This window comes from Canis lupus, chromosome 27 (assembly GCF_048164855.1).
Source record: "Canis lupus baileyi chromosome 27, mCanLup2.hap1, whole genome shotgun sequence".
Lineage (NCBI taxonomy): Eukaryota > Metazoa > Chordata > Mammalia > Carnivora > Canidae > Canis > Canis lupus.
In genome coordinates, this window is record NC_132864.1 from 12,869,747 (window position 1) to 12,894,183 (window position 24,437).

The 24,437-nt window shown below is 43.7% G+C and overlaps 2 protein-coding genes and 1 long non-coding RNA gene across 35 annotated transcripts in view; 2 read left to right on the forward strand and 1 right to left on the reverse strand.

Annotated features, from left to right (window-relative positions):
* MPHOSPH9 (M-phase phosphoprotein 9) overlaps positions 1–18,297 on the forward strand; it is a 71,596-nt gene extending 53,299 nt beyond the window's left edge. For 21 of the 23 annotated variants that reach the window (XM_072802229.1, XM_072802233.1, XM_072802234.1 and 18 more), the window contains 8 exons: positions 4,632–4,766; positions 5,631–5,806; positions 7,078–7,221; positions 8,083–8,203; positions 8,994–9,097; positions 9,990–10,237; positions 10,516–10,584; positions 14,402–18,297. In XM_072802229.1, the coding sequence (XP_072658330.1) occupies positions 4,632–4,766; positions 5,631–5,806; positions 7,078–7,221; positions 8,083–8,203; positions 8,994–9,097; positions 9,990–10,237; positions 10,516–10,584; positions 14,402–14,503 (1,099 nt within the window). In that variant the 3' untranslated portion in view covers positions 14,504–18,297. Of the gene's footprint in view, positions 1–4,631; positions 4,767–5,630; positions 5,807–7,077; positions 7,222–8,082; positions 8,204–8,993; positions 9,098–9,989; positions 10,238–10,515; positions 10,585–14,401 lie in introns of those variants that run through there. The other 2 variants (XM_072802237.1, XM_072802253.1) reach the window with 2 other exon arrangements.
* On the reverse strand, positions 13,875–19,618 carry LOC140619211 (uncharacterized). Its single transcript, XR_012019143.1, has 5 exons — positions 19,298–19,618; positions 18,571–18,757; positions 18,330–18,428; positions 17,187–17,329; positions 13,875–14,230 (listed from the first exon to the last, which is right to left on the reverse strand). It is a non-coding gene; the product is annotated as an uncharacterized lncRNA (long non-coding RNA).
* A 338-nt stretch (positions 19,619–19,956) lies between these two features.
* The window catches only part of PITPNM2 (phosphatidylinositol transfer protein membrane associated 2), a 140,485-nt gene continuing 136,004 nt past the window's right edge, over positions 19,957–24,437 (forward strand). For 6 of the 11 annotated variants that reach the window (XR_012019146.1, XR_012019145.1, XM_072802271.1 and 3 more), the window contains exon 1: positions 19,957–20,041. The gene's annotated coding sequence lies outside the window, so the exon portion shown is untranslated. The remainder of the gene's footprint in view (positions 20,042–24,437) is intronic. The other 5 variants (XM_072802274.1, XM_072802270.1, XM_072802269.1 and 2 more) reach the window with 3 other exon arrangements.

The following is a 24,437-nucleotide window of genomic DNA, read 5'->3' on the forward strand; positions in this document are numbered from 1 at the left end:
CTGATGTCTTGATGTTGGGGGCAGAAGGATTAGGCACAGGAACCTGAGAAAGAGTTGCCAGTGTGCTAGGAGGAACCCTAGTGGTGGCCAGTGGTGTGGACGCTGCTGAGAGAGCAGATGAGGGGACTGGCGACCCTTACGTATGCCAGCTAGGGCTTGATGGCCTGGAGAATGGTTTGCATGAAGGAGCAAATGTGAACATCCATTGAGAATGTTGTATAGAGTGAGTGAAAGCAACCTATATGTCTAACAGCTGGAACATTTAATCTATTGTGATACTGGGGATCCCTGGGTGGCTCAGTTTAGTGCCTGCCTTCCGCCCAGGGCATGATCCTGAACTCTCGGGATCGAGTCCCGCATCGGGCTCCCTGCATGGAGCCTGCCTCTCCCTCTGCCTGTGTCTCTGCCTCTCTCTCTTTGTGTCTCTCATGGATAAATAACATCTTTTTTTTTTCTTTTTAAGATTATATTTATTTATTCATGAGAGACACAGAGCAAGAGCAAGGCAGAGACCTTTGATCTCAAAAGCAGGTGCTAAACCGCTGAGCCACCCAGGGATCCCCCAATAAATAAAATCTTTAAAAAAAACTAATATATTGTGTTATATTTATGAATGATGCTATATAGTGTCATAGTGCATACATTAGATCAGGAATTGATGAGCACAGCCCCCAGCCCCAAATCCAGCCTATTGCCTGTTTTTGTAGGGCCTATGAGCAAGGAATGGTTTTTGTATTTTTAAATGTTTGGGAAAAATCAGAGAATAGTATTTCATATATGTGAAAATTATATGAAGTTTAAATTTCAGTGTCCAAAAATAAAGTTTATTCATTTACCTATTAGCTGGCTGTTTTGCATAACAGCAAGTTTGAGTACTTGCAACAGAGAACCATCTGGCCTATAAAAACCTATTTATTAAAACAAAACAAAAAACCTATTTATTATCTGATGCTTTATGGGGAAAATTTGCCAGCCACTGAAGTTGATTGTTCACGTGATTTAATCTTTCTTTTTAATATTTATTTATTTATTTTAGAGAAAAAGTGAACATGAGTGGGGGGGCAAGATGGAGAGGGAGAGAGACTCTCAAGTAGACTCCATTCTGAATGTGGAGCCCAATGTGGGGCTTGGTCTCACAACCATGAGATCACAACCTGAGTTGAAGCCAAGAGTCAGATGCTTAACTGTGTCAGCTCAGACGCCCCAATGTGGTTTAAGCTTAAGAACATAATTTGGAACAACATGGGGTACCTGGGTGGCTCAGTCGGTTAAGCATTTGCCTTCTGCTCAGGTCATGATCTCAGGGATTGAGTCCTATGTCGGGCTCCCTGCTCAGTGGAGAGTCTGCTTCTCCTCATTCCTCTGCCCTTCTCCCCCCTCACGTGTGGCGTGATCTCTCTCTCTCTCAAATAAATAAAAAAAAATTTTTTTAAAGATTTTATTTATTTATAATAGACATACAGAAAGAGAGAGGCAGAGACACAGGCAGAGGGAGAAGCAGGCTCCATGCCGGGAGCCCGACGTGGAACTCGATCCCGGGACTCCAGGATTGCACCCTGGGCCAAAGGCAGGCGCCAAGCTGCTGAGGTACCCAGGGATCCCCCATAAATTTTTTTTGTTTTAAAAGCAACTTGAAACAATAAAACCAGTTGCAGGAGAAGTAGGATACTATTTATATTGACTTTGGCATGCAGAACATATTTTATAGGTTCATACATAACAACATGTGTGGAATGCTGAATACAAATTTAGTGAAAGTGGTACCTTAGCACTTACACTAGGGTAATGATATCAGAGGAGTGATATTGGAGAGGTACACAGGGGACTTGAATTGTACCTGTTAATATTCTATTGTTTATTGAAATAAAGCAAACAGGGGATCCCTGCGTGGCTCAGCGGTTTAGCACCTGCCATCGGCCCAGGGCATGGTCCTGGGGTCCTGGGATCAAGTCCCGCATCGGGCTTCCTGCATGGAGCCTGCTTCTCCCTCTGCCTGTGTTTCTGCTTCTCTCTGTGTGTTTGTCTCTCTCATGAATAAATAAATAAAATCTTTAAAAAAAAAAAAAAGAAACAGAGCAAACAAAGTTGTATAAGCAGATGGTTGGTGCATGAGTATGATCTGTATGTCTGCATGCTTGAAATATTTTATATTTTAAATGAACAGGAATCAATAAGGGATTAGTATCTAGGATATAAAGAACTATAAGTCAATAAGAAAAAGGTCTCCTCAACAGAAAAATGATAAAATAAAATGAACAAACGATTCACAAAAAAAGAATTCTCTATATGGCTAATAGAATTGAAAGAATATTCCTTTTACTAGTAATCAGAAAAATGAAAATTAAAACAAGCATGGGATACCACTCACACCCTCAGACAGGTCAGGCCAGACTCCGGCTCTAATCTTTGTAAAATTTGGGAAAGTTGTGAAGAAATAGGACTCTCAAACTACTGGTTGGGCTGAAAATTGATAAACTCATTCATCTGGAGCATGATTTGACAATATCCTGTAAGCCTGACAATGTGTGCACCCCAAATTCCAGTTCTGATTCTGGATGTTTACCTCAAAGGAATTCCTACACCTGTTAATTGTAGCATTGTTGGAAGGTGATAAATTAGAAACTAAACATCCACGATCAGGAGAAAGGATCAGTAGTGTGTGGCATATTTGTACTGTGGGTAAATGACTAAAATGATACACCTGTCTGTGTTAATGTGGTGAAATCTGAAACATGTTGAATAGAAACAATAGCATTAAAAGGTTGTGTGTGTTACATGGACATAATTTAAAAAATACAAACAGCCATATGTACATAATCTTTTCTCTTACTATTGAAAACAAATCTGGTAAGATACTAGCATTTGTTAAAATTAAGTACTTGTGAGTGCTTGTAGTAGTCTTTGTAATTTTCTAAGAATGTTTGGGATGTTTCTTAATTAAAAATCGAGGGAAAAAGGGAGTGACTGGGAGTTGAAGATGAGGAAGGGAAGTTGTAAGAAGTTTGGCTGTGGAAGGGAGCAGAGAGAGGAAGACACCTGTTGTCTCCTGGTTTCTTTTTTCCCTCTCAAGTGTGATGTGAGGTTATCAGCTGACCGGCAGGGCTGGGTGAGAGTTTGAGAGAGCAGAGAAGGTGTAAGGGAGTCCTGTTGGAGAACCAGAGCTCGTTGATTACAGAAAGGTATGTTGTCTGCCAGTGTTAGGTGTCTATTGAGATGGTGATAGTGACTCTGTAATGTTAACACGGGCTACACGGTTGGGTGGCTCGCTTCCAGCAAAGCCCAAGTATAGGATTGTAGACATTCAGGAGTGAGACCACTATGTTCCTCCAGGCTTAGGTCTCTGCTGCCGGATGGGTGTAATGGAAGGTGAGTGCTGGAAAGGGGGTCAAGGCAGTAAGTGTGCACCACAGAGTAGGTAGAGGGAACTGGTCAAGCTAGAAGAGGGATTGATATGTAGAAAATGGTGAGGCCAGGGGAGCCTGGGTGGCTCAGTCTGTTAAGCATCTGCCTTTAGCTCAGGTCATGAACTCTGGGTCCTAGGATTAAGCTCCACGTCAACCTGTTCAGTGGGGAGTCTGCTTCTCCTTCTGCCTCACCCCCAACTCATGCTCTCTCTCCCTCACTTGCTCACTTTCTGTCTCAAAAAAATAAATAAAATCTTAAAAAAAAAGAGAGAGAGAAGAGGAAGAAAATGGTCAGGCCAGGGATCACAGGCCTTGGGGTCACAGTGCCTTGATGATACTTGAGCACCTGAGCCAGAAGAATCTTTGGAGTTGTGATTTCTTAAGAGGGTATGTTCTCTGGTGATGATGAAGTCCAGTGAGTATTCTCTGGTGGAGGAGGTGAGTAAGCAGGCGAGTAGAGCCCAGTTGTTGGAGAGAGGTCCAGGGTAGCTCCTCTGTGTGGACACTGAAGTTAGGAGGGCTGGAGAAAGTGGGAACCGTTCTAATGTCTGCTGAATGCCTGGTTCTTGCAGGATGTATGAGTCTCAGTTGGGCATGGTTTCCATAAGATGGGGGAAGTACTAGCCTAGAACTGTACTACTTAATATACTAGTGCCAGTCATTATGGGCAGCTATTAAATTTAAATTAATTAAAATTAAATAACATTTAAAATTTGGTTCTTCATTTCACTAGCCGCAGTTCAAGCGTTCAATAGCAGTATGTGACTCATGGCTATTGTATTGTTGTACAGATAGAAGAAGTTTCTTTTTTTTTTTTTTTTTTTTTTTTTTTAAAGAAGTTTCTTTTTTCACAGAAAATTCTCCTGGGCAGTGCTGGTCTGGGAAGAATGAGAAGGGCACTCTTGCTGCACCTCCTTAGCCTGAGCTGTGGATTGAGGATGAAGCATAGGAAGTTAGTTGGGGGTATTCAGAGCTGTGTAGATACAAGGATACCTTGACTGAGATGCAGAAATATGCCAAAGTAACAGAAACCTAAAATAACAGTTTGGTTGGATCTGAAAACCACAAGATAGAATTCATGTATCTAAAATAAGGTTGTTTTATGCAGTTTTAGAATTACTGTACAGATGTGTATATAACGTTTCAAAGCAGGTTGTTTTCTGTATGTGTTGGGCCTGACCTGAAGTATGAGCCCATAATGCCTTAGATCATTTCTCATTGTCCTAGCACACTGGCCACCTCTGACGTCAGCAGACGCAAGTGGCTGATACCAGGAGCAGAGTATTCTATCTTTACTGGCCAGCCTTTGGATACCCAGAATGATAGAATGGATAACCAGCTGGTGGAAACCTGCACTACTGGGTAAGGTAGCTTTGTCAAAGGTCGTATTTAGGATTTCTTAATGGTTTCATTTACATTTCAGTTGGTTTTAAATGTTCAGGAAGGTCTAAAGAGCCTTCTCTGTTGCCTCAATGTCTTACTTTTGAGGACCAGATTTTTATTTTACTTTAAAAAGCTAATGGGTGTAGGATACTTTCCTTTTAAAGACTATGCAGAGCGTCCCCTGCCCTGTGTTCCCAACACAGTGGTGTGCTGTGCATGGACTATCAGGATAAGGTGTTTGTTGATCCTCTTACCCTCTGGACAGCCCAAGCAACTATTACTCTAGAGCACCACAAAATTACAGTATTTCTGTATGTGCAAGAATGTGAAGAGAATTGAGAAGTACTGGTCTATTACCTGCAGGTTCAATTTTAGTTTATTTCATTGTAAAGAATACATCCTCATTGTGGAGTGTATTTGTTAGCTCTCATGTTATTCCCCTAACAAAGCTGGTGAATTCTGTATTAGCTCAGGCTGCTGTATTAAATCACCATAGACTGGGCAGCTTGAGTAAGAAACATTTCTTCCTGCAGGTCTGCATGCTGAGAGTCCAAGATTGGGGTGCTGGCACAGAGCCCACAGGTGAGGGCTCTCACCAAGGGTTCTTGGTGAGAGCCCTCTTCCTGGTTATATGGTCTTCCCTTGGTGAATGTGTGCAGACAGTGTTCTTGGATCTCTTCTTTTTATAAGGGCACTAATGATCTCATCTAAATCTAGTCACCTCCCCAAGGCTGAAACCTGCTAACACCATCCACTGAGGATTGGGGCTTCAACATACGAGGTTTTCAGGGGGACAGAAATACTCACTTCATAGCACAGTGTGTCTTACAATTATTATTTAAGGTATCATTCTCCTCCGGAAAAGGATTCTTCACCTGGAAGTTCACCAAGAAGCTTACTGAAAAAAAAACAAATAGAGACTTCAGATACACCAATCATGAAAGCTTTAAAAGAACTTGATGAAGGAAAAATATTTAAAAATTGGGGCACACAGACAGAGAAAGAGGACACCTCAAATAGTAAGCATTTTTCCTTTGTTTGATATAGAGATAATAGATTATAGATACCTTCCTCTTTGCCCCCAGTTTTATCACCTTCCTTATTAAGTCCTCTAGCTTGTAATTTATCAGTCATGACATAACATGTATCTTTTATACAAAGCAGACTACATATTACTTCTGATTAGTAAAGATTTATGCAGCATTCTTAAAAATATTTGGAAAATTTCTACATGAGTTTGTCTTGTCTCACATTGGAAAGTTATGACAGACATTTGGTATTCATAAAGTGAGATGTAATGTTTTCTACTGTCCCTTTCTTGGTTACTGAGCATCTCACAGGACAAGAAATATCTTTTTTTTAAGATTTAATTTTTTTTTTTTAATTTATGATAGTCACACACAGAGAGAGAGAGGCAGAGACACAGGCAGAGGGAGAAGCAGGCTCCATGCACCGGGAGCCCGACGTGGGATTCGATCCCCGGTCTCCAGGATCGCGCCCTGGGCCAAAGGCAGGCGCCAAACCGCTGCGCCACCCAGGGATCCCTTTTTTTAAGATTTAAAAACGATTTTTTTAAAGTAATCTCTCTACTCAGCATGGGGCTCCAAATTAGAACCCCAAGATCAAGAGTCACATGCTCTTCCAACTGAGCCAGCCCCAAGATTGGGGTGCTGGCACAGAGGCCCCAAGAAGTAGCTTTATTTTATTTTTTTAAATTTTATTTATTTATTCATGAGAAACAGAGAGAGAGAGAGAGGCAGAGACACAGGCAGAGAAGCAGGCTCCATGCAGGCTCCGAGCCCAACATAGGACTTGATCCCGGGTCCCGAGGATCACACCCTGGGCTGCAGGCGGCGCCAAACCGCTAAGCCACCGGGGCTGCCCAAGAAGTATCTTTAATACTGTCTTTCTCGCAAGTGCAAGTCAGTAAGTATTTGCATCTTCTTGCCCTCCTGTGCTCACTTGATGGGGCCTGCTGATTACAATGTTAGCATCTTGGGTATTGCATCTCCAAGGCGGTATCTCTTAGTAAATAAATTAGTGACTTGCTTTCTAAAAATAATCTCTTGTGAAAAATCACCTTGCATGGCAATTGTCAACAGATAGCCAGAATGAATTCTTTATAAGCTCCCATATTTTCTTCAAACATTTTTTCATCCTTATGTATTTGCAATAATCATTCTTACCTGGATACTGGGTATTGCTTGCTTGGTATAATCATCTGTTAATAGAGGCAGGTAATCAAAGGTAGGTTTTTTCTGTTTACTTTTTAACAATTTGTCTGTTACAGAATTAGTGAATCCTCGGCAAACTGAAACATCAATCAATGCAAATCGGTCTCCAGAGAAATGCGCCCAAAGACAGAAGAGATTTAACTCTGCTTCACAGAGATCATCATCTTTACCACCTTCAACTCGTAAATCGAACACTCCAAGTAAGAGTTAGATGTATAGATCTCCCAACTCGTAAATCGAACACTCCAAGTAAGAGTTAGATGTATAGATCTCCCTGGCTGAAAGGAGGGGCATCCAAGCTGTGTGCACACGCCTCATGTTTTCTCTCTAACACCTACTAGAGACTACTCTGAGCCCCAGGGTCCCTAAATAGGATCTTATTTAATAATAGTATATCACCTGATTGCACAGATACTATGACTACAGGTGAAGAAATTTTAAGATTTAATTTAAAAATTAAATCTTAAAAAATATTACAATGAGATTTTGTGTGTGTGTGTGTGTGTGTGTGTGTGTCCAGCAAAATTTTTTTTGCAGCTTACACCACTTCACAGTTTTTGAGATTATTGACGACTATCTAAGTAAATATTAGTTCAAACAAATGAGGCTAGCCTGAAAAAGATGTTGCTTTTTATATATTTACCTTCAATTTCTTTAGGCAGTTATAGCTATGGTTTTAAAGGTTAAGCATTAGGTTTCTGTTTTCTTGATTTCCATTTTCAGAACGGCTGAAGATATTTGTATGTACCTGTGTTACAGGAATGTGCACTGGTGTTTCCATCTTATTTCCAGTCAGTTTCTAAAATCCTGAAAAACCAGTTTTGAGTCTCGAGTGCTGACACAGCAGTCTGAAACACTAAAATGTTGACGGTGGTTCCCTCTAGGTGTTGGGATTATGAATTATTTTTATTTTGGATGCTTTTGTTTATCTTTCAAAAAGTTTTACAATGAAATTGAATTCCATTAAAGTTACCAAAAAGTACTGTAAAAGGAAGTATGTTCTGCAATATAATGTATTATGTAGGAAAAAAAGAATATTTCCTCTTTGTTTTCTTCTGTAGCAAAAAGAGAGATTATGTTAACACCAGTGACTGTGGCTTATAGTCCAAAGCGATCTCCTAAAGAAAATTTGTCCCCAGGATTTAGTCATCTACTGAGCAAAAATGAAAGCAGTCCAACTCGGTAAGTTCTCTAAAATAGTAGAATAAAATATTTTATTATTGATTTTTTTTCTTTTAAGTGTCTGCTTATGCCTGTAGCTATCACTGATTTTTCAGTTGCCAGTGGGAACCCTATGGATTTAAATCATTTAAATGAATGTCATACTGAAAATAAAGTACTATAATACATGAAAACAGTTTTTAAACTATGTAAACTGCTACCCCTGAATTTAAAAACTGCCTCAGAGTCCCTCCAGCTTTTGGGTATAGAATGGTAATTGTTTTTTTTCCTGAAAAAGGTTTATGATACAGGGAAATTTTTGAGCCATTTGTACAAGAAAGTGGGCTGTCCTGGTATGGCCCTGTCAGTACACGTAAGTTTCCCTGGGTGCCTGAAAAAATTGTTCTCTCTCTGAAGCAGGTCTGCAGTGCAAGCTGCCATGGGAAGCCTTGGACACCTGCAGTGTGAGAGCTGGTAACCTGGCTCCCTCAGGCTCTTGAGAAATGACTTAAGCACATTGAACCTCAGTTTCCCCTTCTATAAAAAGGGATAGTACTTCCCTCCTATTTTATAAGGTTGTTAAAAAGATTGAAAGAGCTACTGTGTGGATAAATGTTTCAAGTCTCCAATATGTAAATGTAATTTTGTGTTAGGAAATATAAAGTTCAGTTTTAGAAAATTATATGACCAGCTTTTTTTTTTTTTAATACGTGAATATGTGAATTAAATGGATGCCAGCTCATCTTTCTAGTGGAGATAGGGAAAATCAATTAACATTTTTTTCTCACAAGCAACTTGCTTCGTTCAATAGATTTGATATACTTTTGGATGATTTAGATACTGTTCCTGTGTCTGCATTACAACGTACCAATCCAAGGAAACAACTCCAGTTTCTTCCTCTAGATGACTTGGAAGGTATCTTTTTCCTAAAAAAAATTATTAGTTATGGGTATAGTCATTCTTTTTGTGAATTTCAGGTATCTTTTCAAGGTCCTAAATATTTTAATATCCTGCACTTAAATAATTTCTGCCCAAGGACCTCTAAAATAAGCATTCGTGATGCTCATATTATGTGTCAATGTTCTCACTGACAAGCAATGTTAATGTTACTACTTACTGGGGCCATACTGTTCAGTTTTTCTCTTATATTCTGTAATTTCTGTGCAACTTAGGCGTTAGGTGATTTTTTTTTTCTTTTTTTTTTTAAAGATTTATTTATTTATTTGTGAGAGACAGAGAGAGAGAGAGAGAGAGAGAGAGAGAGACCAGAGACATAGGCAGAGGGAGAAGCAGGCTCCAAGCAGGGAGCACGATGTCAGACTCGATCCCGGGTCTCCAGGATCACGCCCTGGGCCAAAGGCGGCACTAAACTGCCGAGCCACCTGGGCTGCCCTCTTTTTTCTCATTTATCTTTTTAAGTTTAGAATAAAGTTACAAGAGAATGCATGTGACCCACTTGGGCAGGCCCTGTGACATGCTAGCTCTTCTCCATTGGTGTGGGTTTGTGTCCACTAGACAAGTGTTTAGCATTTAACTTTTTTTTCTTCAAGTTTATTTATAGTTCATTTAAGTTTACACACCTTCATTTAGGGAAGTTATACATATTGTTAAACTGAGGGCAAAGCTTGTAGAATTCTGTGGAGAAAAAGCACTGAGTAAATATGATTGTTGTGTCTCTTTCCATTCCATTTTTTTGGTATGTGGCAGCCCTTTCCAGAAAGTGAAGTTAGATAATTTAGATAGTCATGTATATGATCTATTAGGAAAATTGATTTAAAAAAAAAAGAAATTTCTTTTCTCTCGACAGAAAAAAAATATTCAGAAACAGCCACCGACATCCATGTTAATCATAGCTCTTCTCCCGAACTGTTGCCAAATGGAGTGAAGAAAGTGTCTGTGCGATCAGCCTGGGAGAAGAATAAATCAGTTAGCTATGAACAGTGTAAGCCTGCATCAGTAGCACCACATGGTAATGATTTTGAGTATACAGCAAAAATTAGGACCCTAGCTGAAACGGAGCGGTTTTTTGATGAACTTACAAAAGAAAAAGACCAGGTAAAAACAAACAAAAACTTAAACTTTTTTCTGACCTTAATGCTTGTGTCTGAGGAATAGTCAGAAGGGAATTATTGAGGCCAGCCATCTCAGGAAGTTACTGTGGATAGCAAACCAGAGCTGAGCTGGCCTTGCTGGTTAGGATGAAGGGAACTTATATGAGGGCAAGCTGGACAAGAGAATACTAGGCTGAAGCCTGTCCTTTCCATTCTGTTGCAGACTTCCCTGCCATGAATCAGAATTCTTCTGTTTTCATTTAATTTTTTTTGTGTTAATAGATTGAGGCAGCTTTGAGTCGAATGCCTTCTACCGGAGGACGGATCACTTTGCAGACGAGATTGAATCAGGTGAAAAGTCTTAGCTTGAATCTGGATTAGCGTTGTGACGCTGGCTAGTGCACCATTTTTCTAAGATGATGTTAATTTAGGCATCCTGAAGCAATTGGGCAAAACGGTTAACCTTTTAGGAAGTGTTTGGTGATTTAAGACTTTATTTAATTATTCATGAGAGACACACAGAGGTAGAGACATAGGCAGAGGGAGAAGCAGGCTCCCTGTGGGGGACATGGTGCAGGACTTGATCCCAGGACCCCGGGATCACGCTCTGAGCCAAAGGCAGACAGCCAACCACTGAGCCACCCAGGTGCCCCTATAATATATTTTAGAATGGCATGCTGGCTTTCGGGGGTAAAAAGTGATTTTTACCTTTATACCCTTGAAAAAGACGTTCATGCCACTATGCGATATGCCTTCAAACAGATTTTACATTAAATTAATCCTCTCACATTAAAATGTTCCTTTTTGTATTCATTTTTTCCTCCCCAATATCTAATTTATTTCTCAGTTCCTTTCCGTTTAGTAAATATGTGAAACAGTTGTGCTTTGCACCTGGAATCGCTGTAGAGGTTAAAAAGAGAAATGTGATTCCATTACTGAGCAGGAGATGGTGCAGGTGAAGCGGGTCATGTACATTTCTTTTAGTTGCTTTTCAGAGAGAAATAAAATACACGAAACCATGGGACTTGCAAAATCACTTTTTGTAACATTTAATTAATTAGTTAATTTAAAGATTTTATTTATTTATTCATGAGAGAGAGAGAGATACAAAGGGGAGAAACAGGCTCCATGCAGGGAGCCTGACTTGGGATTTGATCCTGGGTCTCCAGGATCATGCTGTAGGCTGAAGGCAGCACTAAACCGCTGAGCCACCCGGGCTGCCCTTTTTGTAACATTTTAAGCATAATAGCAAGGATAGGTCTCTTATATCACTGCGTGTTTTGGCCTTTCAGTGCTTTAATTTCAGGAAAAGTTCATTTTCAGATTGGTCTGTGATAGCAGAAGGAAAAAAAATGCAAAGGAAACAGCAGCGGTCTTTTCCTAGGGCCTATATGCCTAACTTCTCCTTAAGACTGTAAGTCTCTTGGGATGCCTGGGTGGCTCAGCGGTTGCCTGCCTTCGGCCCAATGCATAATCCTAGAGTCCCAGGATCGAGTCCCACATTGGGCTCCCTGCATGGAGCCTGCTTCTCTCTCTGCCTATGTCTCTGCCTTTATTTCTGTGTCTCTCATGAATAAATAAATAAAATCTTTAAAAAAAGTCTACTCAGTATAAGACTCAACACATGAAGCTCTTCTTCCTTATTGGGAAGACAGAAGGAAAACTTCTGGATATTCAGATTCTAAATTTATCTGATACATTTGTTTAATATTTTTTATGTAATGGTTGTAAGCTCTTAACTTAAAAGGCAGTAGATTCTTTTTTATGATTTATTTATTTATTCATGAGAGACGCACACACAGAGGTAGAGAGATAGGCAGAGAGAGAGAGGAGCAGGCTCCATGTAGGAAGCCCGAAGTGGGACTTGATCCTGAGACTCTGGGATCATGCCCTAAGCCAAAGGCAGATACTCATCCGCTGAGCCACCGAAGCATCCCAAAAGGCAGTAGATTTTATTCATACATGTTAAAGCTGTTTCTGTTCGGTAAGGAGACCAGTGACAGAAAAAGGAACTTGAGAATTCTTACTTATGATTCATAAGTGAAAAAGGTAAAATTGGGCAAAAAAGATGAAAAATGTTCAGCCTCACCAATGAGTAAAAAAAAATACAAATTTGAACAAAAGCATCATTTTAAAAGATTTTTTTATTTGAGAGAGAAGGAGAGAGGGCATGCAAATGTGTCAGGAAAGGGGCAGAGGGAGAGAATCTCAAGCAGACTCCCTACTGAGCTCAAAGCTGGACATGGGGCTTGGATCTCATGACCCTGAGACAGTGACCTGACCTCAAATCAAGAGGCAGATGTTCAACGGACTAAGCCACCCAGCTGCCTCCAAAAGCATCATTTAAAACCAAACCAAACAAAAAACTATTACTTAGGCAGGTATTTAAATGTGTGTGTGCGTGCACACACACACGAAAATATACCCAGGATGGAGAAAAGCATATTCTCATATATGGCAGGTAGAAGAGGAAATTGTCACAAACTTTCTGGAGTATAGTTTAACATGTATCCAAAGCTTTAGAATACTTGTTTCTTTGGACCTAGCATTTTTACTTCTGAGAAGGATTCCTAAGGCAGTACTTACAGATGTGTGCAAAGAAATCTTTTTTTTTTTTTTCTTAAGATTTTGTTTATTTATTCATGAGAGGCAGAGACATAGGCAGAGGGAGAAGCAGGCTCCATGCAGGGAGCCCGACGTGCGACTTGATCCCGGGTCTTCAGGATCATGCCCTGGGCTGAAGGTGATGCTAAACCACTGAGCCACCCAGGCTGCCTGCAAAGAAATGTTTTTTTAAAGAATATTTATTGCAGCATTATTTATGGCATCCAATTAGAAGCAACCTAAATTTCTACTAAAAGATCCTTGGTTAAATCTAATGGACTATACACATTAATTTAAAATGATTATATAGAAAGATATTTCGTAACAAGAAAAGTTCAGTTGAAAAATGTTTTGAAGTAAACAATTTCATTGTTTTTGTTTTTCTTCTTAATGATGTGAATATCTACAGAAAAAAAAAACAGGGGATCCCTGGGTGGCGCAGCGGTTTGGTGTCTGCCTTTGGCCCGGGGCGCGATCCTGGAGACCTGGGATCGAATCCCACGTCGGGCTCCCTGCATGGAGCCTGCTTCTCCCTCTGCCTGTGTCTCTGCCTCTCTGTCTCTCTCTGTGTGACTATCATGAATAAATAAATAAAATCTTTAAAAAAAAAAAAAAAACAGGAAAGAACTGGTTATTTTTACTCCTCTGTTTTCTTTTTTATCTTGAACATTTGATCCTTATATTTTTAATTTTTATTTATTTTTTAAAGATTTTATTTATTCATTTGAGCTAGCCGGGCAAGATTTTATTTATTCATTTGAGAGAGAGAAGGAGCCAGGGGTTGGTTGGAGAGGGAGAAGGAGGCTCCCCACTGAGCAAGGAGCCAGACTTCTGGGCTTGATCCCAGGACTCTGGGATCAGGACTTGAGCTGAAGGCAGAAGCTTAACTCACTGAGCCATCCAAGCACCCCTTATATGATTTTTTTTTTTATAACTAAAGTTGTTTAAAAGGAATTTTTAAAGTTTTATTTCAGAATACCACTGGAGTTAATACCGAGTAAAGTATCTAAAATGATAAATTTATATTCTAGGCACTATTTATTTAATAATAGTACTGTTTATTTAAAAATAGCAGTTGTTACATTGATGTGTTGTGAAATCTGTTTCTTGGAAAAACTCCTCCAGCTTGTTCCCTTCTTTTTAACTTAGAAATTCTTGTCAGAAGAAAGTTTGTTTGGCATACGCCTAAGTGGGATAGGCCCCAGTCCGTGTGTCCATTTCTTCTGCTGAAGTGTGAAGTACCATCTTGACTGGCTCAGCCTGAGTCAGAGACTTATTAGCTTCTTGCAGTTATTTGTATCAAGCTTGCTGGAATTTCTAGACTCCAAGTAGCATGTGTGCTGAGGCTCTGTTGAGGTGCAGGGTTGTTTTGAATGGTTGAAAGTTGATTCGCCTTGTTAATTTAAAGAAATAATATAAACAAGATGTGTGTAAAAAAAGTAACTGTGATTTGAATGTTTATACTTGCTCCTTTGCTGAAAGAAAGGTCAATTTGGTGGTAATTATAGAACCAGCGAATTTGATGTAGAATTCTAACGAAACTTTTCCTGTTATTTTCCTTCAGGAAGCTCTGGAAGATCGTTTGGAAAGGATTAATCGAGAACTGGGCTCAGTTCGAATGACATTAAAGAAATTTCATGTTTTGCGCACCTCTGCAAATCTCTGAGATTTGTACCCATTAAATTTTGAGATGTTTTTGTTTGCACTAATGTATAATTATGCACTCAGAAATGGCAAACTATTTTGTACTGTTTATAAGCCTTCAAATAGTAGTTTTACAATCATGCTATTCTTTACACTTGCTATTTTATACTTCAAATGGCCACATATTTTCAAGATATTTTTGTTATGCTCAGGAATCTCTTGTATATTTTACTATTTAAAAAGTATTATTTTTAAATAGTATCAGTCTCCAGTTTATATCAATAGTAAGAAAATGTAAACAGGGGAGGCAGCTTGTTTCTAAACAAATAGTGTTATCCTTTTACAATTAACTTTGCACACTAATTTTATATACTTGTCCTACATTGTGAATATGATTCTTTTCTTAAAATAAATGCTTAAGAACAGCTTCCGTAATGATAGACTAATACATGCTGAATGTAAAAAAAAAAAAAAAAATGCATCATACCCTGGAAATTTAGCTGTGTTGAAATTCTTTTCTTAATGGCAATGCAGTTTCTCTTAGGAATATGTCTTAGAGTGAATATTAGAATAGTAATAGTGGAAATATTGGAAAGAATGAAATATTGGAAAGCTTTGAAAATTATGAATAGCTCATTTTGTTTCCCTTGAACTTTACTGTTGATAAAGGAAGAAAAATGAGAGTTGTAATTCTTTAATGTCATATATGTAGTACTTTTCAGAATGCGGCAAGCAGTTGGGGAGCTGTAGCTTTCTGTTCAGCGTTCTGGGTGGAACTGTATCCCTCCTGTGGCAATAAGTTGATGGATGAAGCTGAAAGGCCACCACCCAGTGAGGTTATAAGAGCAGCCTTGGTTTCCTCTGTGTCAGGCTTCAGCTCTCAGAGTCACCATGCAGATGTTTTTAATCCCGCTCCACACTTTCACCCCTGCCAAAAAATCCCACAAAAAACAAAACCCCAACTGCTGCCATAGTAGGTGCTGTAAGGCTGCTAGGATCAGATCAGAGCACCCTACCCTGCTTGTTCATGGACAGGGAATGTGTGTGGATGGAGCTTTGGCCTTGCTGGAGGGCTCCAGCTCACTGCCTTGGCAGTACCTCTTTGCTTTTGGATGTGGCATGTAGGCCAGAGGCTGTGCTCTGGTCAGCATCACTAGCAGGTAGTCAAGTCTGGGCTGCTCCACTGCCCACTTTTTTGGTGGCTGGTCAGAATCCAGAGCCCACATATTCATGTATGTATTGATCAATAGACTCATCCTTAAATTTTCAAAATTGATTCCCACTGATAATACTCAGGTTTTAAAGCTTAGTTTTCTTTTGAGCTTTTTCTTCTTATGTGACTCTTAAATAGCTTGTAGTTCTAATGAACCAAGCCACCCATTACTCCACTAGGGTCTATGTATGCCTTTGAGCAGGGATCTCAAACTGTCTTTGAGCACCCTTCACCAAAGCTTTCTTGGCTGAGCCCCACCCCAGGCCTGATGCCCAGTTGTGCTCCCTTCTCAGCTTTGGGGAGGGGGTTCTCCACAGGGAGGGGCCTCTGACACCTGCCTCTCCTGTTCCTATCCATGAATTGAATCTTTGCTCCAAATCCTGCCACCAGTTGAAGACCTTGGCTAATCACAGTTATTCATCAACAGAATAAGTGCCTTTATTCATGTTATTTTTTTCTAGCCTTTTTTTTTTAAGTCAACTAGTTATAGTAAAAAGTTAATTTTAATCAAGCTCCAGTACAGCTGTGTCAAGACCTAGTAAAGGGATTGACTTTACTGATGGTATTCCCTTTATGTTCCTACACAAAACTTGAAACTTACTAGGATATTCATTGTCCCCTCCTTTTATCGTTAAGTCCATTACCTCAGAAGAATAGGGAATTGTGGTTTCAAAAGAGTGAGTTTTGTCTTAGTAGTCGCTATTGGCTTATCCCAAGAAAGATCTGAAACCCCATCAAAACCTCTTCTGTGCCTCTCAGAAAACATATGCTTTGATTCTTGAAATGTATAATAGATGGGAAGTTTCAGACACTTATTTAAAAAGTAAACCTTTTTCTTCATAACTGTGAAGAGGAGAACCAAGGAAAATTTTTTCAGCCATCCTTCCCTTTTTTTGTGTGCTTAATTTACGAACACAGAATGCTCAACTTAAAAACAACTCTGCCTCAAAGGTGGCAATCTTAGAAAGCAGCTGGTGTCCCTGGGAGGTCAACTACTTTGCTCCCAGGTGGGGCTGAGCTGCAGAGGAAAAACAACCGGAGTGCATCTTCCACTTCTAGGAAGTACCTTTTTAAATGCAAATAGAATTAACTCTCCGTCTTCACCTGGTTCTGCCCCCTTCCTCCCCTTCCGGTGCCTCAAGGCACCAGACGTGTTCCCGCTGACGCAGTCGAGGTGGCTCAGTGCAGGGGTGCTGGGCCGGGGAAGAAGAGCCCGGGGAACCTGGGTCACCACCACGAGGCTCAGGCCTGTCTGCCTCTGCAGTTTGAGATAAGATGATGCAATAAGAAGCTTCCTTCCATTTTAAAAGCGATTATGTAAACTACCTGGTGCTTAGTAACTTTTCAACAAAAGTACACAAGTCAGATTCATTCTGAGTTACAGAGGCTTTTGAAGTAGTGATTTAGTACTTTGTGTGTGTGTGTGTGTGTGATTTAGTACTTTTTAAATAGAAAAGTAGGTTGTGCCCCTAGCAATTGACTTAAAATTTACCTTGGGTTGGTTGACATTTCTGTTAGGTGGTCTAAGATGTTCTCTCCACCTTTTTTGCAGAAAAAAAGATTTCTTGGAGTTCAAGTGGTTTTTCTGGCGTGAGGTGGCTTTTTTGTTTCTTCAAGTGACTTAAAACTGGTAACCTGTTGGGTATTACGTTCAGAGGCATTATAAATAGGTAATTTAATGTAAATCTAAGTTGTTTTCCTTAAAAAATGAAAAATGTTGACAATGTAACCAAAATAATTGCACCTTTTAACATTCCCAAATTAGACCTCTGTAGTTGGTGGCCTGTAAAGCAGGACTGTGGGAAGGTCACGCCTGCACTGGGCATCAGAAGAGCCATATGAAGATACTGATGGCTTTTAGTTTGACAAACAGCCAAAATGTGTTCTCCTTTTTAACTCTGAAAAACCAGGTGCTTTGCTGAATGCTATTTAAGTTTGAATTCTGCACTTATGTAATAATTAGATATTTTATCATTTTACTTATCTCGAAAGCAGTTTTCACTAAATTTTAATGTGCCACTTGGTCTGTGAGTCTTTAAGAAGCTTTAAAACAGAAGTGCATACCTAGCACCCTTTAAGAGTCGTACAGGTAAATCATGTTTACCCATCATGAGTGTGTGTGGTCATGATATGTACAGGTCTGATTCAACCAATTATGTTGCACAAATTTTGCAGGAAATAATTTTTTGCCAAGAGTTCTGTGGCAGTTTGATAATATATTAAACTACATCAGTATTCTTAGGACCTGTATTACAAAGCTTTCTCCTCCTGATTTATGTTTTATTTCAATAGCTGCCTCTCAAATAGGAGGAATCAAGCCATAAAATTGTATTTGCTAGACGTGATAGACTATGTCATCCCTGTGACTACAGACTTCAAAGATAATTGTTTTATTCACAGTTGCACTGTAACAGTGACCAATATAATGTGAAAACTTGCTTCCTCCAGTGCTGCTGACGGTTAGGCAAAGACAAGTGCTTGTTGCAGTTGTTTTTAAATCTAGGCAAGTATTGGAGTAATGGAATTGTAAGCTCTGTGAGAGCAGGGACCATCATGTCTTCATTCTTGCATATAGGCACTCAATAAATATTTGTGGATACGAACTGTCTTGAGATCTTAGTGTATTTCTTCTTACCAGGTAACTGTGGGATCTGCTCTTTGACCGTATGAAGGCCTCCCAAGTTTTGAGTGCAGTCATGGCAGGGTTAAAATGGTATCATCCAGGTGCTCAGTTCTGGAGGGTGGACAAAGAGCCTCACTCTGGAGTTCTCTGTATGCCCCCAAAACCTCTCTTAGTGGGCTTTAAGGCACTCGGTGGATGGAGGAAGGTGGGGGCTTCAGTTTCGTATTTGTTGGGACACCTTCACTTCTCTCACCAATTGTCATAAGAGGCATTTTGAGGGCAGCCCCGGTGGTGCAGTGGTTTAGCGCCGCCTGCAGCCCAGGGCCTGATCCTGGAGACCCCTGATCGAGTCCCACGTTGGGCTCCCTGCATGGAGCCTGCTTCTCCCTCTGCCTGTGTCTCTGCCTCTCTCACTCTGTGTCACTATGAATAAATAAAATCTTAAAAAAAAAAAAAAAAAAGAGGTATTTTGAGAGTTGTTGGCTTTCCTGGCCGCCTCTTCTAGTTCTGACTGTAGCCACAGGGGTGAGCAGCCTCTGGTGGTTTTGCTCTCTCTCTGACTGCATCTGGACAGTGTTGGACTGCTTTAATTTTAGCACTTGCCCTTCCAGAGGAAAAAGCACTGTTCACCCACTGAAGGTGATATGTAAGCTAGGTTTTAGGTGTGCCCTGTTTAATTCCATTACTTCAGATCTTGGCAAATAAGGCCATTTTTGCTCAATCTAAATACTACATGCTTCACGATTTAAATGTCACCCAGTACCCCCTCGGTGGTCTTGTTTGCAACTGGAGAGTCCAATCAGGAGGGAATACCAAGATAAAGCTATCTCTGACCCTCTTCCAGTTGGACTTTGAGGTCGGGAACTGGAGCTTCACGCACACCCCTTCCCAGTACTGATGACCCAGGGGCATTATCGTCTTAACCCGGAGCGAACGCATTGGGTGCCGAGGACTGAACTTGCTGCCTGCGGGCCGCAAACCTGGTCTCTGATGCAAGCCTCCGGCATCCAGGGCTGGGCCTCAGGGGGCTGCCTGTGACGCTGCAAGCGCCTCGCGAAGTCGTGCGGCGTGTTCTAGCTGTCCTCTTGCTCCTTAACTTCGTTTCTAGGGAGCTCCTGAGCAGTCCCCTTCGGCCGGTGCGCTCGGCTCCCGGTCCCTGGCGAGGCTGACGGTGATGGGGAGGCCCCCCTCCGGCGGGGAGACCGCGAGCCGGCCCCGAGTCGGCCGGGTTCTTCCGGCGGAGCCCAGCCCCCGGGGCGGGCGGGGGCGGCCCCTCTCGCCGGGACTCGCCGCCGCTCCCCGCGCGGCCTGACGGAGGCGCAGGCCCGCCGCCGACTGGGGGAATGCGAGGCGGGCGAGGCGGGCGAGGCGGGCGAGGCGGGCGAGGCGGGCGAGGCGGGCGAGGCGGGCGAGGCGGGCGAGGCGGGCCAGGGCAGCAGCGGCCGCTGGGGCGCGCGGGGCACGGCGGCGCCGCGGCGTAGAGCTGTCCAGCCGGCCCCGGCCCCGGCCCCGCGCCCCCCCCCGCGCCCCCGCGCCCCCCGCGTCCCCCCCCCCGCGCCCACCCCCGCGGGGCCGGCACGTGCGCCCGCAGCCCGCGCCGACGGCCGGGGAGCATGCCCGCCGGGGCCCGGCCGCTCGCCCGGGGCCCGCGCCTCCCCGCCGGCGTGAGGCGGCGGCGGCGGCCCAGCGCGGCCGAAGAGGACGGAGCCGCGGCCGCGAGCGGGGTGAGTGCGAGCGGGGTGAGCAGAGCGCGGCCGGCCGGAAGGGAGCGGGCGCGGGGGGCCCCGGGCGTGGAGGGCGTGGCGCGCGGGGGCCCCCAGGGCACGTCTCCGAACCCCCGCCCTCCCCTCCCCTCCCCTCCCCTCCCCTCCCCTCCCCTCCGCCCCCCCAAGACCAGGGTCCCCGCGGGCCGGGGCAGGTGCGTGTGGGCGAGCGCCGCGCTGGGCCTGTCCGTCCGCCCGCGCCTGAGCAAGGGCCGGGGGCGCGGTGGGCACAGCACAGCACAGCACAGCACAGCCCGAGCCCGAGCCCGAGCCAGCCCGGCGGGCATCCCTGCGGCCCTGGCCGCGGCCTGAGCACGGGGTGTGGCCCTGGGGAGACCTCAACTTGGGAGAAAGTGCCCCAGGGACGCCTCTGGCTGGAGGGAAACCTGGCCCATCCCCGTCCTGAGCTCCTGAGCTCCTGAGCGGCTCCCCTTCCTGTCGTCACCCGAGGTGCCAGCTGCCTCAGAGCTCCAACCTTCCCCTTGCACCCTGCCTCTCATCCTTTCTTATCAGGGGCAGGTCTGATGGCTGTTTGACGGAGAGGGGGGCACTTCCTCCTCCCCAGGACCGTCCAAACACCTCCCTCCCCCCAAGAAACCCCAAATCGACATACTGTGTAAACAATGTGCTTGCTAGACAAATGTCATTTCAAGGCGAGTCCTCTAGCTCTGTCCCCTTTCAGCAGACCTGCTGCCCCTGTAGAGAATGTGCAATTTAAGATTCCTCATCCTACTGTGCTCTCCCTACCTCTGAAATAGAGAGGGCTGGGCGGGAGGGGGGGGGGGGGGCGGGGGGCAATTGTGCAAAGTCTCAGGCTTGCCCACATCACCCTCTCCAGAATTGGGATTCTTCAAAGGAGACCTCCTTGGAGTGTCTTTCTTGGTCCACTACCAGCTCTCACCCAAGCCCCACCTGGGAGTCACTGCAGCTCATAGGACGGGCCCCTCTCCTTCATCTGGACCTGAACTAGCAGCCAGGCCCCCAGCATGACTGTCTCTGCTCTGAAGTGTCACTGCACTTTATGTTTCTTGTGTGACTCTTACCACCGTCTGCCTTATGTTACAGTTACTTTTTTGTGCCTGCTTATCTTCTCTGCTGGCTTGTGAGCTCCTGGAGGGAGGAGAGGCATGGATTTTGATTCAGCCCCAGTCCCCTGCCCTGGCTCAAGCACCCTCTGAATAGTCAGCAGCATCCAGATGGAGCAGAAGCCCCCTCCCCGGCTTGCCACCGGGACCTCTGCTCATCTGGCTCCTGGATGTTTGCAGTTATGTTATTTTTCTGCTCTTGAGAAACTGTGTGCCCTGATGAGATTCCTCATCCCTCTCCCTTTGCAGAAGAAACACTATGAGTTAGGTACGGCTCTTTTTCTTGTAGGGAGTGACTTGCCAAATGACTAGGACAGTACATGCTCTGCTGTTCTCTGGGTGGTGAGTGTGGAATGGGCCTTCTCTCTGGCCTCCCAAGACTCCCCATGTTCGGGGAAGCTGTAGGGTAGAGAATAGGGCCACGCAGGTCAAGGTTCCAGCCTGGCAGTCCTGCAGTGTCTGTGTGAGCTTCACTAAGACAATTGGTTTCTCTTGGTCTTGATTGGTCCTTATGGAATCTGAAAGAAAATTTCTCTGGACATATAGGCCCCTCTGGATCTGGGCCAGGCCTCCTCTGCTCTCTCTTATCAAGTTTCTTTCTTCCTTTTTTTTTTTTTTTTAAGATTTTATTTATTTATTCATGAGAGACACACAGAGACAGGCAGAGACACAGGCAGAGGGAGAAGCAGGCTCCATGCAGGGAGCCTGATGTGGGACTCAATCCCGGTTCTCCAGGATCATGCCCCGGGCTGAAGGCGGCGCCAAACCACTGAGCACCCCCGGGCTGCCCTCTGAGGCCGGTTTTAAAAACCAAGCAGATGTTCTCCTAACCATCCCATCCAGTTAAGTCTTTCCCATTTGGTCTCTGAGAAGAGCCAGTCATGGAGAATGTGCACTCATTTGTAGAGATTAGAAGAGGAAACGTCTGGTCCTTCAAGATCATTGCTTTGCTGCTTTTGAAAAAGATGCCACAGGCCATGTGCTCTGCAGCAGAAGGGCTCCCAGGCTCTCGCTCCTGAGGTCTTAGCACTGGGCGGGAGAGGTGGTCAGAGTCAGCAGTCATGGGCTTGCACGCCACTTCTCAGCCTTGCTTACATGAGATCAATGCCTTTGCAGATAGCCACTCTGAAACCAGCTTAACAGGATCCCCTGCCACTGGACACGGATACAGCTAAGCGGTCTGGGCATTGCGTCTGGAGCTCGCTCCATTGATCTTTATTAAGCTTTTGCTGGGTCCCCGGGGGTGTTATTAAATGGAGCCATGGCAAAGCCACGTCTGTTTTGCTCTAAAACTGTAACGGGGCATTGCACCCTCTGCTCAAGGCTTCGGATAGTCTTACAGGAAAAATTTCTCTTCGAATTTAGGGCCAGGCAAACTTTGCCTCCCGTGCAGGAAGTTAGGTTGCTACTCTTTTGACAATGAGAAGGAAGATGGGGAAGGAAGACATGCATTGTGTGTATACTCTGCACACGCAACGTGTGCACAGGGCTGCCTCACATGCCCTGCAGGTTAGGTAGTATTCTTCCCCCGTTTTCTCAGAGAAAGAAATGTACCCATTTCTGCCCGATTCTCCCCTTCCCTCCCACACTGTCTTTCTGAGGGATCATGGTTACTTTTTCTTCTTGGCTTCCAGGGTGCTTGGTGTACAATGTAGTATTCCTTTTTTTTTTTTTTTTTAAATTTTTATTTATTTATGATAGTCACAGAGAGAGAAAGAGAGGCAGAGACACAGGCAGAGAGAAGCAGGCTCCATGCACCGGGAGCCCGACGTGGGAATCGATCCTGGGTCTCCAGGATCGCGCCCTAGGCCAAAGGCAGACACCAAACCGCTGCGCCACCCAGGGATCCCACAATGTAGTATTCCATCTAGTAACTATATTCACTGAGCCTCATGGTTAGCATATTTATTCCTTTTTTTTTTTTAAAGATTTATTTATTTATTTGTTCATGATAGACACACAGAGAGAGAGAGAGGCAGAGACACAGGCAGAGGGAGAAGCAGGCTCCATGCCGGGAGCCCGACGCGGGACTTGATCCCAGGACTCCAGGATCGCGCCCTGAGCCAAAGGCAGGCGCCAAACCGCTGAGCCACCCAGGGATCCCCAGCATATTTATTCCTATTTTCATTGTCTCTGTGTGTAAATCTATATATGTATATTTTTAAAGATTTTATTTATTTATTCATGAGAGACACAGAGCGAGAGCGAAAGAGAGAGAGAGAGAGAGACAGGCAGAAGGAGAAGCAGGCTCCATGCAGGAAGCCTGACGTGGGACTTGACCCCAGGTCTCCAGGATCAGGCCCTGGACTGAAGGCGGCACTAAACCACTGAGCCACCAGGGCTACCCATCTATGTATTTTTTAAAGATTTTATTTATGTATTTTGTATTAGAGCATGTGCACAGGTGGGAGGGGGGATGAGCAGAAGGAGAGGGAGAGAATCCTGGGCACAGAGCCTGGCTCAGGGTTCCATCTTACCACCCTGAGATCATGACCTGAGCCAACACCAAGAGTTGGATGCTTAACCAGCTGAGCCACCCAGACACCCCTCTGTCTATATTCTTTATAAGTCATCACAAAAGGTTTCTAGGGGGATCCCTGGGTGGCGCAGTGGTTTGGCGCCTGCCTTTGGCCCAGGGCGCGATCCTGGAGACCCGGGATCGAATCCCATGTCAGGCTACCGGTGCATGGAGCCTGCTTCTCCCTCTGCCTATGTCTCTGCCTCTCTCTCTCTCTCTGTGTGACTATCATAAAAAAAAAAAAAAAAAAAAAAGGTTTCTAGAAAACAGGACAGATAAATGAGTTAAATACAATAAGTAACGTTGCACCTAAAACTTAGGCCAGCTCCTGGTGTGTTTAGGGAGAGGTGCCCCACAGGTAACACAAGTTGTGTGTGTGTCACTTAAATGGGCAGGCACGGGGTACCTGGCTGGCTCAGTCAGTGTGGCATGCGATTCAATCTCGCAGTCATAGGTTTGAGCACCATGTTGGGTGTAGAGATTACTTAAAAATAAAATCTTTAAAAAAATTGTATTTATTAAAAAAAGGATTTTATTTATTTATTTATTCATGAGAGACACACATAGAGGGAGAGTTAGAGACATAGGCAGAGACATAGGCATAGCAGGCTCCATGCAGGGAGCTTGATATGGGACTCGATCCCAGGACTCTGGGATCATGCCCTGAGCCAAAGGGAGACGCTCAACCACTGAGCCACCCAGGTGTACCCCTGCAAAAAAAAAAAAAAAAAAAAAATTAATGGCAGGCATAGTT